Here is a 23,341-nt window from a genome sequence, read left to right as displayed (position 1 = left end):
CAGGATTGATTAAAAGTGACTGGGTCCATTAATACTTTGATACAATGTATCTGTCGCCGGTGACACGGCAGGATGCGTGTTAACAGGGAGGATCATATTTAAAACGGTTCCGCTCTGCACCCAGCAAAGGAATTAAACCTGGCTGCTCGGCAAACTCCCGGGCGCATGCGTTCTCTCATTTGCGCTACCGTCTCCCCGGCCTCTCCTCTTCATCTTCCCGTCTCCCCTCATCCACTCCGCCCCTCCTTCTCTCTGTCACTATCCCTCTTCTCCCAGTGATTATAAAGGTCTTTAGATCTAAGGAATGAATGAATTACCAAAGGCAAAGACAAGGCTTGTGATTTGGATGCCGTGCATAAAAAATTACCCCTTTGTTCCCTTCATCAATTGCATGTCTAATGAAATCAAAAGCCCGATCGCATAATCAGAAGAGGGTCCTCTACCCGGAGAGAGACCTGATGTGATTTGTAACCTTTCTTTTCCTAAGTGCAGATTAAGGCAAATCTCCCTCATATTGTTCCCTGATGCACAAATAGATGGAAACTGAGCATCTTGAGGTTGATATTGACGAGTCTGGTCCAAGACGGGGACAGCGAGAGAATAAAATGTTAATGGAAGAAGAAAATCAAATAAAAGACGGCACAGTTTTTCCTAAAAAACCTGGCCTGTTTTTCCACGTTCCTTTGTCTGCCCTGGTGACGGCCGTCCAGCGAACACTCAAGGTCAGAGTCTGTGAGATGAAATAACCTCGCTCCAACGTCCTCTGCTGTGTAAACTCCTACATCTTTCGGAATTTGACTGATTAACCCGTTCAGCGGTGGCAGCACTTTGGCCAGGTTTCACAGTAACCGGTCTGGACAGTGCTAATGGTCCCTGCTGACTGGTCTCTGGCATTGAACCCACTCTCTGCAGCCTCACTGTGGCCTGTGTGGTGGGAAAAAAACACCCACTCCAGAGTGGAGGGATGGACTTCATCTGTCTGGGGATCACTTTGCTAATTATTATTAATTACTCCTGATCCTACGGCCAAAATCCAATTGGTGAATTCCACTCTTTACACCTGCTGGTTTTGCAGCATATGCTGACACTGTGTGCTGGGAGACGGTTTGCTATTTTTAAACGGGTTTGTTTGAGAAACTACAGCCTGATGATCCGAGTATTCTTACACTTAATATGTTGAAAACTAATTGTGGTCAGTGTCGTACTGTCATCAACCCTAGTTTATCAAAGACGACCTGCAGTTAAACCAAAATGTTTCATTCCCTGTTGAATAATTAGCAAATTCCTAGATTTCTCAAAGATAACCATTAAGATATCCTGGTGTTTATGATGAGGCGGATCATTTGCATTGATGACATATATGAAAGTGGATAATGAACCTGTTGGGACACATTCTAATGATTAATCACAAACCTAGCACATAGAAAATTAGCACAGTAATGAAAGACTCGTTGAATTATCACGATAATCATCGTCGCTGCAGACTCTTCTTCTGTCTCCAGTACAACACAAAAATTATAATACTGTGCTACTAATACTCATCTTCACCTATCTGTCCTTCCATGTTCAGCACCAGGAGTCACTATATGAAATACTAAGCAGTACTGCAGTATTGACATTTCAACTGATTACTAAAAACAACCTGCACCTCCTTAATGGCCATATAGGTCTTAATGTCACAAATCAAAATGATCTGCAAATAGAAGTAAATCTATATGTGTCAAAGTTCAAGATAAATTAGACTTAATGTTATGGTGAAGGAAAATTCCTTGAAGTCGGCCATGAATTAAACCAGATCATGTGACCGCACAGTTTGTATAGTTAAACATCACGTGCAGCGGCAGGACTGCGACTGTGTACCTGTGTTTCCTATGCCCAGCTGCAGGTTGCTGCGGTCCTTGGTTAGCCCATTGGTTTTGGGGCTCGCAGTGGGGGCAACTGTGGCCACAGCTCTCGGCGGTCGCTTCCCTGGAACCTTCACTGTGGTCCTCAGCAGGTCAATCTCTTTGCCATGTACGTTCTGCATGTAGTCCTGAATAGAGTAGAGTTGGAGGAACACCATGTCAGAGGTAAGTATTCTGGGCTTCGCAAAAGTCCAAATACTTTCCCCTTTTCAAGAAATGATTATACACAGTGGACTGACATGAAGGCAGGAATCACGGAAGGAAAACAGATTAAAAGACCATTCAATTTCCACCCTCATTAGTCACAACCCCCTTAGCCCCTACACTAAGAGTGTGTGATGGCGGAAAAATTATTTTAAAACCATTATACATCACCTGTGCCCACGCTGTCTCTCCAAATAGCAGGATGTTAGAGTTAATGTATGCAAACAGTCTCATTCCCCTTCGATATGGCCATTTGATTTGGTTTGAAGCGACTACCGCCCAAACGCGAGACGCCGAGGTGAAAATCATTGGGCTCAGCAGAAAAAGACCCAAATTGAGACGAGTTCGGCCTTCGCCGTCCCCCACAAGCGCCTCCGCTTTAGTACTGTGCCATAAAGCACTCATTTCTTTCCCAAGCCTCCTCGCTAATTACCCAGTGAGCGCTCTCATTTCATTTTATTGCTGGAATTAACAGCCAGATCGAAGCGTGCAAAGCTATTAAGATGTGTGATTAAGCCACATTCAATTAGTTTCTACAAACAATTTAATTGATGTAGCAGATAGAATTAACAGAAGGTGATTGTGTGGATGGCTTGGCTGACTGCAAAATTAAAGGTTCCCCTCTTCCACTCTCAGTCTGCCTCACTCTCTCCCTCCCTCCCTTCCTTTCTTCTTCCCCTCAAACTCTCTTCTCACCTTTTTCCCCCTCCCTCTTTCTTACTCCTTCCACACTTCACTGCTCAGAATGAGTTTGAGCTGCTACACCGCTAATGTCATTTGTTCCCTTATTTCACCTCTCTCCAAAAGTCAACAGATACATAGATTCAAAGATTGTCCCCGAAAACCTGCGCCGGCCGTAATGATTAGGAGACGGTGTCTCCAGTCAATTACATCGATCACTGTAGCACAGCACTGCTGCTAATAACTATGTGTAAATTAAACCACTAACAAACTGTCAGTGCAACGAGGCCAAAACCTCTGCATACCGACACTGAAACTGAGACACTGGGCTGTGATCATCATATTTCACACTGGTCCAAACCTCCATGACACTGTATTACAGCACAAAGGGAAGATTCAAAGTAATTTTGGGAGGGAAAGATGGACATTCCAAAGCTCCGGCGCTGTGTGTTGCCAGCTAGCCGAGTGTTTAGGAGGTATTAGCGGCCCAGCGGGACTTTGACAGAGATGAATGTGGGAGGCTGGTCAGGCTCTGCTGCCATGCAGTGAGAACCATTATAAATACAAGCCAGCATGGCGTCTGGGCGCAGCGGGCACACAGCAGCACAGCCATGTCTCCATTACCGAGCGCTGGAGATGGACACCACAGGGAGTCAGAGATGACCACTGGGACACTGGCTTTTTTAATACTAAGCTCGGAGTCACAAGGTTAGTCAACACGGCCCCGGTGCATGTGGACTACGAGGCTATTGTTTGGCGATCCGGTCCAGGACGACGGAGGTCTGAAGTGTAACACCCATCGGTTCCAAATGCCCGACATTAAAACCCCCTCCAGTACAAACAGTGGCGCAACAGACACTGGAAAGCGATGGCGGAGGAAATGTGAAGGCGTGTGGGTGTGACACTCACATGTAAACTGGGGTGGTAAGTGAGGACGCCATTATCACACAGTGTGACATATTTCTTTTTCCACTCCTTGTTGAGGGATTTGCCACTTCGCTTCAGAAGGATTCCCTGTAAGAGACGAGGCATCACGGTGAGCACATGCTCCTCACAGAGCGGCGTGCTGCATGAGATGAGCCATTATGGATGTTAAATACCATCACAAAAAAACACACTGTTATTGTTGTTGTCACACATGTGGTGGTGGTTTGAGGGAGAAAAATAAAAACAATCTGTGGAGGAAGTTGAGGGGGAAAAAAAAACAACAACAATCTAAGTGATAATTGCCAGGCAAGAAAAAGAAAATGAGACAATAAGTAATTTGTAATTAAACGCACTTAAAGGGTCATTCTTTAGTTTATTGTCATTTAGGGATTGGCAAGAGATTTAATCACTAGTTGAAACCATAAAACTGGCCACGTTCCTCTGGTCCTGACACCATTTAGAGAAGGGGGACAATCCAATTTGCCAAACCCCCTCCCCTCATTCATACACATAACACGCTGAACTCTGAGAGACCTTTTAAATCCTGGAATTAGGGAGTGTGATCTCCTCTCTTCAAAGCTCACTTGACTCTTATTATATTCTACTTTATCTTCTGAGGCCTTTCAGATGGTCGCCCTTATCTGTGGAGTTAATCCACTGGTAAACAATGCAGTTCCTCTGCTGGAGGTGACCCAGTGCTGCTGAGTGTACAGGCCAGGAGGCTTTCTGAGGTTAAACAGTGAGGAGGGGCACGCTTAATTAGGGGATTAAGCCTGAGCAATGTTTGTGCTTTTACAGCCACAGAGCCCGTGTGTTTGTGTGTGCGTATGCGTTAGCAATGGCAGTCGGGGGTTAGAGGGCTTGTGTTTTCCTAGCCAGGCCTCCGCTGCAGGCTTTAATCCTGATTAACACATCAGGAACAGTTGACCCTTGGTGACCCAGGCACCAGGCTGTTTGCCGACAATCATCCTAATCTGACACCTCACTCTTTTTCAGGAGGGTTCGGGGGGGTCAAAACAGTTCTGGGGTCTTTGTGTCATTTTCAAAGATCTGTTTGTTTTGGCCGACCACATTTGTATCAACAAAAGTTTCACAAAATCTGAAGAACTCAGTGACTCAGTGTGATCTTCAAGAATTCAACTTTTTTAAAAAAAAATATGTTGTACGTATTAATATCTTAATAAAAAAAATGTTTAGCCCAATTAATAGTGAGTAAAATTGCACTGTGAAATTAAAGGATTTTATATTTTAACTGCACTTTTTAGGAGTATTTTTGGAGATCCGTTTAGTAAAAATTATTTGTTTTCATTCAGTAAATTTATTTTGTGTGAATTACCTATCATAATAAGAAATCTCTGGATAATTCTGACTTTAGAAAGCCTCAGTTAATTCCTGATACTTGAGTACATTTTTTTTTTCAGGAAGATTCAATCAATGAGACTCTTGTGACTCAGGCTCCTCATTTCGGTCAATAAGAGAAGAGTGAAGTGTTTTTTAAATGGTGGTCTAATCATACAAAGTAAATGATCCAGTCACGCGGCCTGTGGCAACTTCATAATGCATGTTTTACAAGCACATATGCTGCTCATCGAATGGCCTCCGCCAAGCATACATTAATCCATACTCACGATCACTGCAGTGTTTGGTTTATTTATCAGAGTTGTGAAGCAGATCAATGAAGACAATTTATGTGAAAAGATTTACAGCTGCACGCTCATTTTTTTTCCCAACACTGATCAATTTGGTCCACAGGACGCATCAGCGACACCTACGCCGTCTGGATCCCTGGTAAATGATTTGAACTAGTTTTAAAGTAATTGTTGTGTCTTGTGTCACTGTAGGATTAGACCGTGACATAACATCCCAGGGTTACGAATGGCCTCCGCCAAGCATACATTAATCCATACTCACGATCACTGCAGTGTTTGGTTTATTTATCAGAGTTGTGAAGCAGATCAATGAAGACAATTTATGTGAAAAGATTTACAGCTGCACGCTCATTTTTTTTCCCAACACTGATCAATTTGGTCCACAGGACGCATCAGCGACACCTACGCCGTCTGGATCCCTGGTAAATGATTTGAACTAGTTTTAAAGTAATTGTTGTGTCTTGTGTCACTGTAGGATTAGATCGTGACATAACATCCCAGGGTTACCTTGGCCCTGTCCTGTCCCTACACACACACACACACACAGAGAGAGAGACAGAGGAGAGCGTTGAGCCTCAGCCGGCCGACATCAGGAAACAGGCCGGTGGACAGACGTGCGCTCTGTCTCCACACAATTGTCATATCTCCACAGATGAGATAACGTCTCTCCCTTCTTTTGTCAAGATGAGCAGCAGAGAAGCTGCATCCTGTCACTGTGGCTGACTGATAGGCCCCGCTTTTGTAATGGGCCAGAGAGAGGGTCTCTGTGTGTGTGCCGCAAGGTGGGAGTGGTCAGCGACAGGACAGGAATGCACTCAGTGCTGAGGAGCTCACAGCAGTGAATGCATTGTTATCCTCACTCACTGTTTTAATAGGTGGGAGGGGTGGTGGTCTGTGAGGACCAGAGCAGTGAGAGAGTGGGCTGGGGGGTTGGGGTAATTTGGCCTTGTGGGGTGAGGAGTGGGTAATGGGGGAGTGGTAATTAAGGCCACATTGACACTTTGATCTCCTTGATTGTGCATTTGACTAGGCTGGAGATCAACTAGTCACAACAGTGCCCCCCACCACCACCACCCTAGAACCTCCCGCCCACCAGAGGGGATCAGTTACCTCGCAGAATGTTGCTAAGTTGGCCCTAGACTTTAGGATGGCAGGAAATGAGGACAGTTTACAGTTAAAATAAGCACTGATCTGAAAAGTCATTTACTGAGATTAAAAAAAAAATAGAAATCTTAAAAAATAAAATAAAAAGTATTTTAAAATATATATTTTTTATAAATTCTATATATATCTATATATAAAATTATTTATATATAAAACCTGTGAACATTTGCGTAACAACATACTTTAATAATTCTTTATTGTTACTCAAAAAAAAAAGAATTTCAATTAATACTAATTTATCTGCTACAACTGTAATTTTTATCCGTGGCCTGATTTTCTGATTGAGTAACGAGACTCGGACGTCACTGCCATTATTCCTGCTCGACCGAAGCCTCAACATTTATCTTTTTCAAACAGCATGAAGAAGCTCTGGCTCTCTGTTACATGCTCTCTCTCCCTCTCTCTCTTCTCTGCAGACAGAGATGATAGTCTGGGGATAGTGACCTATTTTTAAAGGCCCTCAAATAATCATGACCCATTAGTGACCACTGTGTCCATCATCTTTGCAATCTGATATTTCAAAGAAATCCGAAAGAAGATGTACAATTCACTCTTATTCGCCACAACGGACGAGTTGCCATAAAATGAATGATTACAAGGTAGATGAACCACTTCAATCCTAACATGTCTGGAAAAAACAACCGTGCGTCATCAAATTAAATACAGAATTCTCACAGTAATGTAGATCTATAACTAAAATGATTTACGTAGGATATATTTCGAAATGTGAAAAAAAATTAAATAATGTAACAAAATATTAAATGTGAAAAGTATTTTCCATTTAATATTATTATTTACTGAGATCATTATTTATTTGTCTGAATTAATATTTTTTAAAAATCTGATCATTTTGAGCAAAAGGAAAATTTACAATTTAAAAATATCTTGTTTGTTTAATTTAGAATGTATAAAATAAATTAAAAATATATTATTTATTTAAAATGATGTATTGTTGTAAGACAACGTAACATAAGACGTGTTTAAATTCTAATGATAATTTGAATATGACTAAATAATGAAAAAATATTACAGAAACCATTTTTATTATACTCGCTCAAAAATTAAAATTCCAGTTAAATTAAATAAACTATAAACTGAACTTATTTAACTGACAATAGAAGAAATAAACGTTTACTCAAGTGCAAACAATCTGTTGTTAATGACTTGTATCGTTTTCCTTTGTTATGCTGCCATCTCGTGGTTACAGAAAGATATACAGGTAGTGAGAATAAAACAGCACAAATCCATAGTGATGAACTCATCAAATCTCACAATAAAAGAGGCAAAAACACTCAAGAAAGTCTTACCTGTGGAGAAAAAAGCGCATTGTTAAGAAGATTAGAAGTGCTCACCTGTTTGATAGGTATGGCCCTTCCACTGCCTATGCTGTCTGTTTTACTGTCAACGCTCTTTGCCTGTTCACTGGCTTTCCGAGACTGCAAGAAAACAAGAAAGTCAGTTAACAACTGAAGCGACACACACATGACAAGACAGAGTGGGAGCTGGGCAGTGGGGAGAGGGGTTTGGATGGTGTTATGTTCAGTATGCTGAGGTGTGTGTGGGTGGGTGCATGAGTGTGTGGAAGTACAAGAACAAGAGAGTGGGGGTCAGGAGTGAGGTGTGCTGATGTGTGCGTTTGTTTGTGGAGAACTCGACGTTTGCAAATTAAAATTCTCAAAAGAAGCTCAAAAGGAACAGACAAGCAGACCAGCGGAACATACAGCAGTAACATTGACGTGCAAGTTTCAAAAAGAAAAGAAAAAGAAAAAATACAAAAGAGACCAAACCAAGACCACACTGGACACATTTCAACACAGAGGAGACCAAGGACGACCACACATTGAGTCATGACTCAGCCCTGAAACCCTTTGGAGGAGAGGATCCTTCTCTCTGTGACCCAGAGTGGGCCCTGAGTGGACCTGCAGACCCACTGCTGCTACAAACAGTTTCATCACCTCCCTGTCTAAACCACAGTTGCACTAATAATCCACTTATTTTGCATGGCACACATGTTGAAACTCATAACAAGTTATGGGAGAGAAAGCAAAAATCATTATGTTATTTAAAAAAAACAAAAAAACATCTGGACATGTTGGTTCCTCTGACGTCTGACCTGCAAAACCAGTTCAAATGAATCATCAAAAAGGAAACAATGTTGTTAGAAAACAGTTCAATAAATACGTCAGTTTGACTTGACACCTGTGGAATAAAGTTCATTAGACATCAGACCTTGGAAGGAAAACAACAGGCATTTCAAAGATAAACATTCCCACCCCGACACACAGAGAGATGAAGTACAGGCAGAGACAGACATGAGTGTGTATGGTCTCACTCAGAACATGAGAGATGTCCAGTCATCGATGGAGAGGAGGTAGACTCTGAGTTCAAGTAAAGCAACTCTGCTTGTTGTTATTTTTCCAACATTTTATTTTTTAATGATGACTTGTTTTAGCTTCTATACAGACACCATACAAAGCAAGTCACAAGTTCACTTCAAAATATTCAACAGATTGACCCAAACATTGCAGTTCCCACAAAATATAGGATGGACAATAAAGGCATTATTTCATATACTCCTTATATGCATGTACTTTGTATAGAGTACCATTGTAAATAAAATACAATACAAGATATACAGCAGTCTATATTTTCCCTTCATGATAGAAAAATGCAAGAGGTTGTAATCTCTGTACCCAACCAAAAAAAAGGAAATCAAATGAAATGTTAAAAAAAAGTGTCTGAAAAGTTAAATAATTTAAATAAATAAATAAATAAATAAAAGGAAAACAAATATTGACTTTGACTACATTCATACAAGTCGGTGCAAACCAGTTTCATTTGATGGCCACTTGCAATAAATATCTCTGCTCATGTATAAACTCTGATAGACTACCCAAATATTTTTATGAAGGCCTTCATAAACTCTCTTTAAACTAGAATACCTCTATGATAGACACATTTATACCACAGTTTCCATTCAGTACGTTAAATACTCTCTGCAAAGTAGGAATAGAATGAAAACCAAACGGTAAGAAGAAGAAGAAGAAGAAAGAAAACAAAAGCCCAGACCCAAACGAAGGTAGAAAAATCTTAAAAGGAAGAAGAAAAGAACAACTTGGCACCTCTAGTCCTTGAGTCCTCATTTATGGCAAAAAGGCAGTTTGATGTCATGTAAGGAACGTTTGTGTCCGTTTGGCGGTTGGGATAACAGTTCCAAGAGTGACTTGACTGTACAGTGTGTGTGTTTGTGTGGGATGTCTAAGTGAGAGTAAGGATCGCGGGGAGGAAGAGGGATGAACGGGGCATTTCCAGAAGAGTCCCTACAGTCTGTTTGTGGTTTTTTTTTTCTTTGTTTTTTTTTTTTTTTTGCAACTCACACAGACTCAAATTTAGTCCTACCGATTCCATACAGTGCACGCCCTACGCATTACCCTAAATGCAAAAAAACGCAGCAAGGGTAAAGCAGTGACAGGCTTTAACTCCTCTCTATCAGGATTGGCAAAGCAGGGGGACTCTTTTGTTTTTAACCAGCATGCTCTTCTAATTCGGAGAGAGTTGGAAAGCCCTTTTTGTTGAAGAAAGGTTGGAAACAGAAGCACAAATCTGCAAATATTGAAAAACAGTGTCAAATGGTTAATTGTTTTAATTTTTTTTTTTTTTTCTGTTTTCGTTTTGTGTCATATCTGGAGATCCAGCAACAAATGCAATAATTCAATGACATGGAGTTGAAAAACAGGAAATGTTGAACATAAATAAATGGGTTTATTATCGTTATAAAGGAATGGGATGGCGTTAAGTATAAAAATGTCAGAGTAAGTCTGTGCTTTTTCAACACAAAAAGGGACAGACAGCCTGAAGATGTCCAAAAGACCAGGGACAAACCCACAAAAACAAGATCAGTTTTTGACCATGGAAGCACTAGGAAAGAATGATGTTTTTACTGACAACTAGTGGTCAAAGACAGATATGGCGAGTAGTGACTTGAAATGATGGTTCGGTAAACTTGACTTGTTAAAGACGGCGACAGGACGAGGTGAGGACATAAACTTCTGCAGTAAAGCTTTGAGTTATAATAAGATACTTAAAAAACGATTTTACAGTAAAGAGTTCGAGTTAAATATTTTTTCATGGTTTTGTGTAAGAACACAGTTGGGCCGAGGATGTGTTTGGATTTTTCCTTTTCTTCCGATGAACTAGATTTGTAATAAATCTTTTTTTCTTTTTTTTTTTCTTTTTAATTCAAGAGTCCCAATGCCAGTGCCGTGGAGATGAAACATTTTACTGTATGTGTTTCTGTAACCTGGACTTTTTCCCCTGTTAATAAGCATCACCACCACCAACCACTCTGAGTGTGAAAACTAAAACTAAGAGTCTGTTCCTGATTCTCCAAAGCTTATCTGATGACATTAAGGCAGTTTTCCCTTCACTGAGCTTTCTCTGAACTGAATCTCCCAAAATCCACAGACTGAACTTCTCACAGGAGTTTGGCCAGAAAACATGGATGGCTACTGGCAAGCTGTCAGCAGGACTTAAATGGGAACTTTTTTTAAAAAAGTTTTTTAACACAAAGGTGAGCACGTGTCGGTGGAAAGAAAGTTCTCGTTCTGATGGAACTCTTTTTCACGTTGTTATTTTGAAAATAAATAAAATAGTGACATTGTAAGTCTTCTTCTCTTCAAGTGTCACTGAGAACAACCTCCATCCCCCTTTTTCCTCCTCCTCCTCCTCCTCAGCTTCCGCCTGCTTCCTCCTCCCTCACCCACCCTTGCTCCCACCCTGGGCTTGTTGATCCTCAGAAGGTCATGAGCTGAAACTCCCGCTCGGCTTGCCAATCCGGCACCCACACAGGGTAGGTGGCGTGCTTCGGCATCTCCATGATGCGGACGGGGAGAGGCTCATTTCTCTGGTGGACATGGTTAGTCACTACCTAGCGGGGGGGAAGGGAGACAACAAGGGGAACTAGCACAAGGCCGGTACTGCTCCGAGGCCGCAAAGGCTGCGGCTCCCACAGCAGCAAGGGTGACAGGGTGAAGGCGGTAGGAAACAAAGGGGCGAAGAGAAAATGGATGAGGAGGTTGGAAGGAGTGGGTAAGAGAGAAATGAGGAGAAGGCCGAGAGTCAGAGAAGGGGGAAATTTGAAGGGAGGACGAGGACAGGTGGAGGGATATTTAAAGGTAGGGACCAAATGTGATTAGCAGTAAGGAGTTAGGCTTGGACTCGGCCTCATGAAGCTAAAACAAGCTCTGAGGAGCGTCAATAAATAATGTGGAAAGTGCGGCTCAACTTAACTTCCAGAAAAAGAAACAGGTTTTGTCTTTTTAATTTTTTTACATACCAAAAACTCCGTGAAAGGATGATTAAAACAACCAACTATCTTGTCAGAGGTAGGATTGTTACAGACTTCTTTGAGCTTGGAGAGGCCGAGGCCGAGGCCTGGCTCTGTGAGACTGGAGAAAATTCAGGAGGTGTGTGAGAGAGAAGAGAAAGGAGGAAAGAGGGAAGCAGACTGGGTAAAAGAAGAGGGCAGAAGCTCCAAATAAAAGACAAGCTTAAGAAGTTAGAGTGGTTAGTGCACACAAATGCCTCTGGTTAGAGCAAAGGGAAAATACATCAGGGGCGTGGGGTCAAGAACGGGCAGGTAGACAAGGGTCGGGGTCACCGATTTGGTAGTAAACCTTACTGGTCAATAGGGGAAAAATGTGGGCCAGAATAGAAGAAGATTTTTTTTTTGGAGTTGGAGTGTTTTACTATATGACAGAGCCAAGAAAACTTTCAGTGAAGCTTGTTCAAAAATGATTTTGTTGTTGCCATTTCTCCAGATAAGAAGAAGAAGAAGAAGTCAATACCACAGGAAAATTCTCTACTACAAATGAATGAAGGTAAAAAATAAATAAGGAGAGTCACAGATTTGGAAAGGCTGATGCAAAATGTGAAGTTTCTACGTCCAATTAAAAAAAAGAAAAAAAGTGAAAAGAAAGGATGTGTTTTCCACAGTGTTCTTATATTTCATAGTTTCTCAGGGTTGGGGGAAGAATTTGGGGAAATGTCGTGTTTCCTATTTAGTCTTTTTTTTCTTTTTTTTTTTCACCTTTGCCCATAGTGCTGTGAGAACGAGGCGCTTTCATTACCTGCAGTGGAAGCAGGAGAGGCGGCTGTGATGCATTTCAAGCTACCTGTTTCCCTCTGGTGGACAAAGTGTGCTTTGGCAAACATGCCTTCTAGTAGTGTGAGTGGGTGTTGCTTTGCATCAGCTGTCGCATACTTACTGTGAAAATGTTGGAACGGCGCTTGGACTGCTTGCGGATGGGCGTGGGCGTGTTGGAGGCAGCTATGGTCTCAATGCGCATCTCCCGCTGACTTATGCTGGGGGTGGAGGGAACAGAGGAGGAGTAGTCGCTGAACGCACCCCCACCATTGGCGGCCTGGGGAGTAGGAGAGAATGAGAGGGTCGAACACGAGAACACAGAGCAGAATGGAGGCAGGAGGAGAGAGAGAGAGAGAGAGAGAGAGAGAGAGAGCAGGGGGGTGTTTGGAAATCAGAGGGGGAGATTTGAAACAACCAACAAGCAGGTTAATTCAGATTGTACCATTAACAACAACAACTACATTAACCAGTCTAATCAAACTAGGACCAAACACAGTGAACATAATGACTGTGTGGAGGACAGTGGTGTCTGAGAGTCCTGCAGGAAACCATCTCACCTGGTTGATGTGGACAGAGGGGATAGACGCAGCAGGGACGGATGAATGGCTGGGGGAGTTAGGGAGGGATTTGCACGGACCAATGGAGAGCTGCTGCTTTTTCCTCATAGCCACGACTTTCTGTGCAACTGCAGAAGAAAAGGGGAGGGGAGGGAGGGGGGCAATTAACAGTTGGTTAATGTGTGAGAAACAATAGCTGTACTTTGGACACTTTCTCAGAGAACCTCTGAACATGCAGCATCTACGGAACCACCCAGTCAGCAGTTTGAAGGATAAACACAACTGATAAGGAAGAAATCTGAATGAATGAGTCACTGTAGGATGTTTGTCTTGTTGTTTTTGTTTTTGTTTTTTTCCAATGGAGTGAAACTTAAAAAAACGGCAAATACTGTTTGAAATTAGAAAAGAATAGTAGTTCATTCAGTGGCGGAAAAACCACTGGACCAGTTGTTCTCAAACTCTGGAAGATGTACCACTAATGGTACTTAGGCGCCCTCTAGTGGTACACTGGTGATTGTGATATCCAACAGGAGTTATTTATTTATAAATACAGCTAGTATATTTTCTCATTTGACATGATGATGTGTGCTCTCAGTGGCAACAAAATAGGCTGACACTTTTATCATAAATAAACTCTCTTTTTTCCACAGACTGTGATGAATGGGCTGAACAGGGATGCCCTGTGCTGCTCTATATTAATGCTGGTCATACAGTTTGTACATAGAGAACCGAACGGTTGATGCAGAGGTGGAACAGAGTGAAACACTGGCTGACTCTAACGGAGATGACAAATACAGCTGCTGCTGCTGCTGCTGCTGCTGAGGGGAAGATTTCAAAACATTCAGCTTAAGAAAAACCTGCAACATTTGAGCTTTTAATAGAAATAACTTTAGTACACAAGTCAGACAATGAGTTAACGGGGTAAATGATAGATAATAAGTGGTTGGTTGTAAAAAATAAAATAATAAATAATTGATAAAAATAAGTTTTAAAAAATAGTCTGCAAGAAATCCTACTTTATTTCCAATGCAGTTCAGGTGAGGAGGTAAGGTTTAAGCTATCATCCAAAAATAAAGGAATTACAGGCTCCACGTCAGAAAGAAATCAATTAAGAAAAAGCTGGAGAAAAGAGGAATCGACTGAAACTCCTAAGGATATTCAACCTGAAACTTGTTTAAAACTACTCTAAATTATTGAAGTCAGTACTCCACTTTTTCCAGTACTTATTAAACCTCTAAGGGGAAATTACTCTGTGCCTGCTAAGCCATTAACACCAGACACACTGGAGCGGCGCGCTGCACTTAAGTAATGTGACAGAGCAGTTTGGGGGCTTGCTTGACAAACGACGGTCTTGTTGGGGCCAGGGTTTTAAACCAGCAATCTTCACATAGTGAACAATCTGTAATTCATTTTGTCCAATTTCATTTTCTACAGATTGATCCTTTGCAGGATGGTGTTACTAACATGTTGGTTACAGCTAGCTGTAGCTGTGAGCACATACAGCGAAGAGTCACTACACCCAGAGAAAAGTACATGTGTACGTGCAGAGTTACAGTGTTTCTACACCGTGTGTGGAAATGAAAGTCATGACTTCAGTCTGCTCACATTCTCACTATTCCTGTTTTCCCTAAAGCGAGCACAGCTCCAGTTCAAGGCTAGAGCCAGATGAGAACATTATCATTTCACCTCAGGCTATTTGTTTTCCAGTCAGGTAGCGAGCAACATACTGCTCCGTGTGGAGACCAAATACTACTTCAACTACCCCAAAAAACAGTTCACAAATGATACGTCCAATTTCCAGTGAGTTCTACAGTATCATTTTAAACCAAACAGATTTTTTTTTTTTTTACTCTTCAACCTCCACATTTCCTCAACGCCATTGAATCATCTGTAATTTAATTCACAGCACAGTCACAGGAGAGACTCGGTGCAGCGGGAGGCACAGGAGGTGATGTTCGTGGCTACGTGACATGAATTAGCAGACAGGTGATTGGAAGTTGTGCCGACAGCTGGGACCATCACGTCGAGGCTGACTGAGGCAGCGGGGCAAAATTACAAAAAGAGGGCAGCTGATGCGGAGCGACGGCTCCAGACAGCCAGCACTCCATCTCTCTTTTAATTACTTCAAATTGGGCTTCAGGAAGCAATTAGGACAGAGAGGGAAGACAACACGCCTGTGCAGCAACAGTTGATGTTGTGCACGTTGCATATTCAGATGTTTTGTGAAGGGAGTACGAGTTCTGAGCAGAGCTGCAGCCTTGAGGGCGGTGGGTTCTTTCATCACCTCTGTAACAGATTCAGGGGAAAAACTGAAAGTTTCCACTTTTTCACCAGTCATTAAAAAGTCGTTTTCTGTATTTAAAGGCGACTGAACACTAACTGTTGGCAGATCTGCATCTATGAGCAAACTTACATCACACTGTCAGCTGCCAAATTAACTCAGTGGTGTTTGACAATTAAACTTAATTTAATTTAAATGAATGCACAAGCTGCAGCATTAATTAAACAAGTCTGTAAATGCTCCACGGAGATTTACTGCCAATCACAGCAGCTGAACAAAGAGAATGAATGAATGAATTAATGCACGTCTACGTCAGAGCTTTAGTTGAGCTGAGCATTTATGGACAGTTACTGTATAGTAGCCTCTGTGAACAGCATGAATGATAAAAATTATGATCAAAATTTAATTTTCATTTCATTTTATTCGCGTGTCTAGAAAAACTCTGGCCCTCTGGTTCTTTTAAAAGGAGACATGATCAATGTCTTAGATCCTGATAGAAAGCCCATAATTCAACATATGTTCTGTTTTAAGTAATATAATATTCTTATACCTAATTCACCAATAACACAGTGAAATAAATAAAAACTTCTACTTAACTTTACAGAATAAATAAAATAACATTTCCATCCCACTCTTTTCCCATTTATCTATTCCTCCGCCTCACCGTCCTGGAAGACTCTCTCCACGTTCAGGCCGTAGGTGGAGCAGGTCTCGTAGTACGTGCAGCGCTTCAGGTCATTTGACAACTTTCTGGCCCTTGAGTCATCGATCACTCTGGGGTTGGCAGCACTGATCGCATCTGAGAGAACAGTGGGAACAAATTACTAAACTTAAATGAGAAGAATTTTAGATTATTATCATTATTATCTACACAGCTTGACTTCACATAACCCAACTAGAGTTGGCGAAGACAAACACCTTGTGTTCCGACCAGGACCATGGGGACCTCAGCTGTGTTCCTGTAGCTGTTGAGACGCAGAAAGTAATTGTAGACCGTCTGGAAGCTGATCTCATCCTCCAGGCTGAAGACGAAGACCACCGCGTCCACCCAGGCGGCAAACTGAGGACAGAGTAGCACAGGGAGGTTGGGTGGTGACAGAACAGAGCAGAGGTTCTGGCAAATTGGAACAGCTGTGTGGAAAATTTAATGATGTAAAAACCTAAAAACTTCAACATCAGCATAAACAGAAACAGAACAACTCACTGTCAAGTCTGTTTTTGCAGAATATTTTCTCTGGAACTGATGATCATTTCAGTTCACATGTATGGACAGAGGGGGGCAGTGTAGCCACACTAATGCTAGCAGCCTGTTTTTGCTCCCTCCAGGTGAGTTGATGGTGAATGATTAAACACTGCTCCTCCAGCCTTATCTGTTTTCTGTATTTCCCACTGCTCTTATAATCCTGGAATCTTCGTATTTGCTGCGTCACAGGCATCAACTCCGCACAAACTTTACGACCAAATGGCGGCGCCGCGTCTCCCCTGGGCGGAGGAAATCAATCTCAATCACCTTCCATTGTAAAGGGGAGTCTAACGGAGCCCAGAGTGATACAAGGAGTGACAGTCAGGTGGTAACTATCACCCTGTATCTGCTGCTATTTCATCCTGCATTCACACCGTACTCTGACCAACAAGGGGAATAAAGGGACAAATCAAGCCTAACAGCAACTGGGCTCGGCCTCCTGTGAGTGGGAACATAATGGAGGCCTTTAATTATGCCACTAATGATACAGCAGCCCGACAACTGAGCTGAAACCACGTCTATTCCCCGATCACACTGAGCAAACTAATGCAAGCGTAAATCTTAGCTCTCGCCGACCCAGGCGTCTGCAGCTACTGTGATAGATTCACGCTGGAATCACATGTGACACCAAACAGTAAATCATGTGAATGAAACCTCCTGCTGGTCGAGACGTCTTCCCCAGGACTGACGTCTTAATGAATCCTTATCGAATTAATTTAGCTTTACATTTACACGCTCTATTTTAGCTGATTACACTGCTTATTTAATGAGTGCTGGGGTAAATTACATATTGTACATTGTAGTCCGTTCATGAAAAAATACTAGAGGAGATAAAAGCCTTCTGGTTATCTCATGGATGGAAATAGCCTTTAGTTAAACCTGGATTAAGTGGTTTTCTTTGGCACCACAGTTTTATAGCAACAGTAAGTCGGCAGCTGGTCACTGTTGACCACGTAGATGTGAAAACTGTTATTTTGATGAGTAAATCATGAGGTACATGTTCTACAAAATGTAGGGTCAGTAACAAACCACAAAATGACCGTCAGCTCATTTCCATTTCACCCGAGATGCTGAATATACACGGCTAGTTTCAAGTCTAAAAGTAATTCAAACTGGAGAGTTTGAAAGGTTGAGTTTGTGCGTTCAGCCCGAACAGTAAAGTGAAATAATAAATCACCATCTATGGAGGACTACTGCGGAGTACTTTTACAGGGTCACGGGGGGTGAAGGGAGAAGGAGAGGAGGCTAAGGCCAATCCCAGCATTCACAGTACTCCCTGGTCAGTTTGTACATCAATCACAGCGTAACTGAAATACACATTCATACCTATGATCAAGTCAGTGTACAGAGTACCTGGAGAACCCAAGTTTACACATAACACACACACACACACACAGGGAAGCTGGAATCAAACCTGTGACATTCAAGCTGTAAGGCAAGACCACTAACCCCCTCCATGTGTCAACAATAGAATTATTTGATTTAAATAAATAAATAAAAACATCATAAAACACCGTCTCAACACGTAATCAGCAGGATCAGACTGGGGGTGAAATTCCATCTTTACAAACGAAGCGCGGTCCACGTACTGATAGGACAATTATGTGCTGCATTGTTCCTTTCAAAGGGAAAATGATTTTGGCTCAGCGTCGCTTATTGATCTGTTGCTGCCTCTTTCAAAGTGCGTTGGGCCGGAAAATCACAGAGTGTGGTTCACACTGCTGCAGACGCTCCTGCAGAGCAGCGTCGGTCTGTTGCCCAGCGTGTTCCCATCAGCACCGGAGTCTGTCGAGAGTCTCTGATTGACAACGTTTGAAGCATCACTCATACCTGTTCTCTGATTGACAACGTTTGAAGCATCAAAGAAAGACCTTGTCGGGGACAAACACTCATACCTGCAATTCTGGAGGACCTCCTTCGTCTCGGATCAAGAGAAGGTAGCTCTGTCCGTCCACAACAATTTCTTTCTTGAAGCGTCCGCCTGAGAAGACATTTGCAGCAGAGGTTTACTTCAAGGTCAGCAGCATGTTATCATTAAAAAAATAAATAAAATTGTGAAGTAAAAAAAAAATCCCAGACTCTTTGTAAAGAATTAGTCAAAATAAACCAAACTCAGATGTAATAGCACAGGTCGATTGAATTGTAAAGTTTGGCGATTAGTGCGTGAGTGTAAAACGCAGTTGCTTGATTTAGACCCACTCACTGTGTTGCTGGTATTATCACACACTGACAGCAAACCAGGTCTCACTGGGGCCAATTATGTGGGCGAGAAATTGTCGTTTAGCATGTCTAATGCACAGCTGCTGGGGAGACAGCTCCGTGCCAACGTCTCCACACTGCCACCAGTCCAGGAAAAAGCCCAGTTTCACTTTAATGATAAGACAACGGCAACATATCCAACACTGAGACTAAAAGTGCGAGGAGGAAAAGTGGAATATAAAAAATCAGAGGCAGAAAATTCATTTTCTGCTGCGCCTCAGGTCACGCGTGTCCTCAGGATGATACTGAGGAAGTGGCAGAGTCACTGGAGGCAGATGCTGTGGAACCGTATGGTTTTTCTTTCCCTTAATGTTTTTTCGATTCCAGAATTCACATTCTCAGCCGTTAGCAAATCTGCCCGCAGATAAAGAAGAGACGAGTGTGTGTACTGCAGTGGCCTAACTAGACTCTGTTGGTCTACATGCCTATGTGTCCTTGGTTAAGACCTGAACCTAAAGTTGATCCTGTTAGCTAGGAAGTAAACAAGTGATAACATTCCTTTTAAACATGAAACCGGTGCAACAAGATATGTAACTTGTCTCAAAGAGCAAAATATGGCAACAAAAACTTGGTTTTTGGAGATGAAAAAAAATATGAAAAAAATCAGCATGAATTTATTTTTATAAATACTTGAAAAGTGAATATCAATGAAGGATAGTAGTTCTTTATACTGTGAAAATATCACAGTATAAATAGATTTAATAAGTGAAGGTGCACGTGTCACATATGACAACTAAAAACAACAAGTAATTAATGAATGGCTTCAATAGTCTAAAAAATAAAACAGAAATTATTAACGACTATAAAAAGAATCCTCTCAGGAAAATACAAAAACCTTGCCATAAACTATTACATAATAACCATTAAGTCTTTGTGAGATGCTCACTTAATTTACAAAAAAAAAAAAACTGCCGCCCTTTTCTTCTAGTCATTATATATTTTCTCAATATATATAACATTTTGTAAGAAAACGATTTAATAATTTAAAAAAGCCTAATTCTGGGCTCATTAAAAACCTGAACTTAAAAGAGTTCGATGTCAGGAGCAAATGAAACACCTGTTGCTGTTTTACAGAAATTTAAATAGGCAAACATGGCGGTTGGAACCATGACAGGACTCCATAATGAGAACCTGCTCATTACACTGCGTAAACCAGCGTATAAAAAGCACAGATCTCACATAAAAAAACAGCTGTGGGGCCAAAACAGTCCCTTTTAACGGGCAGAAAGATATTCAGTCAGATTCAGAGTAGAACATGTCCACTTGAGCCACACATGTACTGCATTAACTCTGCTTCAGTCGAAGAATCTACAGCTTTTAGCACAGGCTCTCAAGTCATCGTGGATGTTGATTGTATAACTGAGAAAGAGAGGGAGAGAGACAGACAGAGATAGAGAGAGAGATGATGACATCACCGCCTCTTCTCCTTCACTAAACCCAGGGCTTCTGAGACTGAGACTCAGGACTTAGGAAACTCTTGGTCTATATGTCGCTAAATCCTGCTTAAAAAGTGAGAAGAGACGAACAAGAAATTACACAGTTTGTGTGTGACCAGGAAAACACACTTATCACAGAGACCTGCATCACAGCTGTGAGTGTGTAGAGTTTATATGTTGGAGCAGATTATGGGGAGACTGTGTGTGTGTGAGTGTGTGTAACCAGTGTCTGTACAGCCATGGAATGTGAAGTAAACATCTTTGTTATGTAATCTGTCAGGACGGTGTTGTCTTAATTTAGAGACGCAGCAGAGCAACGAATGTTAAAAAAAAAGTCAAATGAAGATGGAATCTAATTACGAAGCCCCCACGTGTGTTGTCGAGGCTCAGCGGAGTAGAAGAAGACACCGCTGGTCCTGCAGACGGCCCACAGAGAGACAGTAAGTCGGTGGGCATCGTCGACCGCGCAGCAAAGCACACACTGCTTATGAAGAGACTCAGACCTTGACACTGAGCCATAGTCTGACAGAGCTCCATCCGGTGTTGCCATGGCAACACACCCTGGTACCTTTTTTTTTTCAGATATTATAGCAAAAGGAACAGGAACAAAACACTGAATATCTCAGCTGTGCCTGAACCTTCCTCCGCTGGGCAAAATGTACATACGCGATCTGAGGAAAAGTCAGCGCTAAGACACGAAATACACAGGAAACAGGACGGAGGTAAATGGGCAGAAGTGGTGAAACGGTTAGGTTGTACCAGGGCATCAAAATACAATCTGAAGAAGCATGTTTTTGTGTGTGTTTCTTTTCTTGGATCTCCTTGATTACAACTGCAAAAATCAGCTTCACATTTCCAGCATTGATTTTTCAAGGACTAATTAAAGCTGTGATGATTTTCCTTCTTTGGTGAAGCGAAATGCCAAAAACTAATTATGCACTTCACGTCTCATCCACACTGTAATTACACAGAAATGAAATGCTGCAGACACACTCAACATTCTTCAGCTACCTCAGAGTTTGCCAACATCTTTATGAGTTTCTATGCAGAGGACGTTCACTTTCAGACTTTGTCATTTTAACATTATCTTCTTTTTGATGGTAAAAATCCCTCACGTACTTGTGTAACGGGCTCATTTCCTGTCACCACAAGATCAGGATATAAGAAAATGTTATTCTTTAATGATATGATTATTTACATGTATTTATCAATTTACTGATTACATGAAGCTCACTCATTATACAGACAGTGCAATTATTTTATAATTTTTATAACCTGTCCAGAGACTGTGAGGATGAACTGATGGGATGCAGGAGATTTTTTTTTTAATTTAAATTTATTTTATTTATTTAATTCTAATTCATCCTATGGTGCACAGATGGAACAGTCTTGATCTTGATGGTTCTGGTATACAATAATCACCCCAGATGACAAATCACTTTTCAGAAAAGTGGTTACACTTTCCAAAAATGCAATAACAACAAACAAACGAAATATTGTAATTTGGTAACGCTCTTTGGTAATTAGATTTCTTCATCAGGACAAAATGGATTTCATTGTTTTTAATCTGTCAACGAAATTTTGTTTGTCAAAAATAAACTTGATTAGAATTTGACAAAAAGCAGGTGCCGTTAACATCCTCTGTTCTTTATATCAAACTTTCTCATATATATATAAATGAAATAGCTAAGAAACTATAATTGTATATATATTACTTTATTTATTTATTTCAGTAGATCAAGTCAATTATCGAACTGAAGCTTCTAATTGCTATTAAACAGCCTGATCGTTATATAAAAGTCAGGTTCCTAATTAGAAAGATGTGACTCTCCTGTGAAGGGGTTAAAACCGGGGGCAACATGCTCGTCTTTTTTAATTAAAACACTGAACTGGCGTCTCTGGGCTACCACGAGGCTCACTTCTCTCATCAACATTCGTGTGTTTTATAAAACACGCTGACATGATGTTCAGTTTGCTGCAGCCAAAGTCCACACGCTGCATCAGCAGGGACCGTGATGTTGGTGACAAACTCCTGACCCACTCAACATGTTCTTACCTTCAGGAGACTCCTCCTGCACATATGTGCCTGTCAAGTACCGGTGCACCAAGGCAGACTTCCCACTGGACAGATTTCCCACAATGCCCTGCAGAACCAAAAGCAAAATTAGTTGATGATCACTTCAACCACAAAGTACAACCAAATCTCAGCCTAATGCATTTCTGAAGTCACACAGTGTGTCTTAAAAACAATTTTGGCCACTTTTGTGAGAATGTCCCTTCCACTTCTCGGACCTCAAGATTACAGAAAATTGTACCCTTGTTCACTGACATGACCCCTTTCTGCTGGTTAAACTCGTGTCTTCATGAAGTCACTTTACTTGAACACACCATGAAGTCCAGCATGAAGTCAAGTACATAGATCAAATTGCTTTTTCTTTTTTTTTTAACTGTAAGAAAGAGGAAATCTTGTTTAATATGTTTGTTGCAGGTGTCAGGTTTATGAATTATTATTATTATGTTCTTAAATGTATCCTAAATCACTGTTATGTTTATAGTCTGGGTTCTTCGAGCTGTACTCCTCTACATCTGTGCTCCTCTAGAGTCTGTTTTCAAATCACCACGACAATAAAAATAATTTCTGCCTGTACGTTTGCCTACAGTGAGGTGCTCTGCTTTCGATCTGGTTTGTGGTCATGAAATAAAAGAATAAAAGGGATGGATTGGTCTGCGCAGGCTGTTTGAGGTTTGAGCCTAATGAGAAAAGTCTTCAGCGACCATCGATTCAGTTGCAACTGGACTCCTGTCCCCAGAGTCCAGGCCAGACCTGGAACTCCAGCAGTTCCTTTAGGTTGATGCATTAGAGGCTGTGCTGATGATGCCAGCCTGTCTGG

At 41.5% G+C, this 23,341-nt stretch overlaps 1 protein-coding gene across 3 annotated transcripts in view; it reads right to left on the bottom strand.

Annotated features, from left to right (window-relative positions):
* The window catches only part of agap3 (ArfGAP with GTPase domain, ankyrin repeat and PH domain 3), a 108,897-nt gene that overhangs the window by 32,155 nt on the left and 53,401 nt on the right, over window positions 1-23,341 (bottom strand). For 2 of the 3 annotated variants that reach the window (XM_008334357.3, XM_025052571.1), the window contains exons 3-11: window positions 22,507-22,594; window positions 18,651-18,736; window positions 16,431-16,572; window positions 16,177-16,311; window positions 13,232-13,359; window positions 12,796-12,951; window positions 7,882-7,965; window positions 3,699-3,803; window positions 1,861-2,032 (exon numbers count right to left, since the gene is read on the bottom strand). In XM_008334357.3, the coding sequence (XP_008332579.1) occupies window positions 1,861-2,032; window positions 3,699-3,803; window positions 7,882-7,965; window positions 12,796-12,951; window positions 13,232-13,359; window positions 16,177-16,311; window positions 16,431-16,572; window positions 18,651-18,736; window positions 22,507-22,594 (1,096 nt within the window). Of the gene's footprint in view, window positions 1-1,860; window positions 2,033-3,698; window positions 3,804-7,881; window positions 7,966-9,148; window positions 10,133-12,795; window positions 12,952-13,231; window positions 13,360-16,176; window positions 16,312-16,430; window positions 16,573-18,650; window positions 18,737-22,506; window positions 22,595-23,341 lie in introns of those variants that run through there. The other variant, XM_008334358.3, reaches the window with a different exon arrangement.

Source organism: Cynoglossus semilaevis, chromosome 20, assembly GCF_000523025.1.
Source record: "Cynoglossus semilaevis isolate Cse_v1.0 chromosome 20, Cse_v1.0, whole genome shotgun sequence".
Classification (NCBI taxonomy): Eukaryota; Metazoa; Chordata; class Actinopteri; order Pleuronectiformes; family Cynoglossidae; genus Cynoglossus; species Cynoglossus semilaevis.
This window is presented reverse-complemented; position numbering and strand designations above follow the sequence as displayed.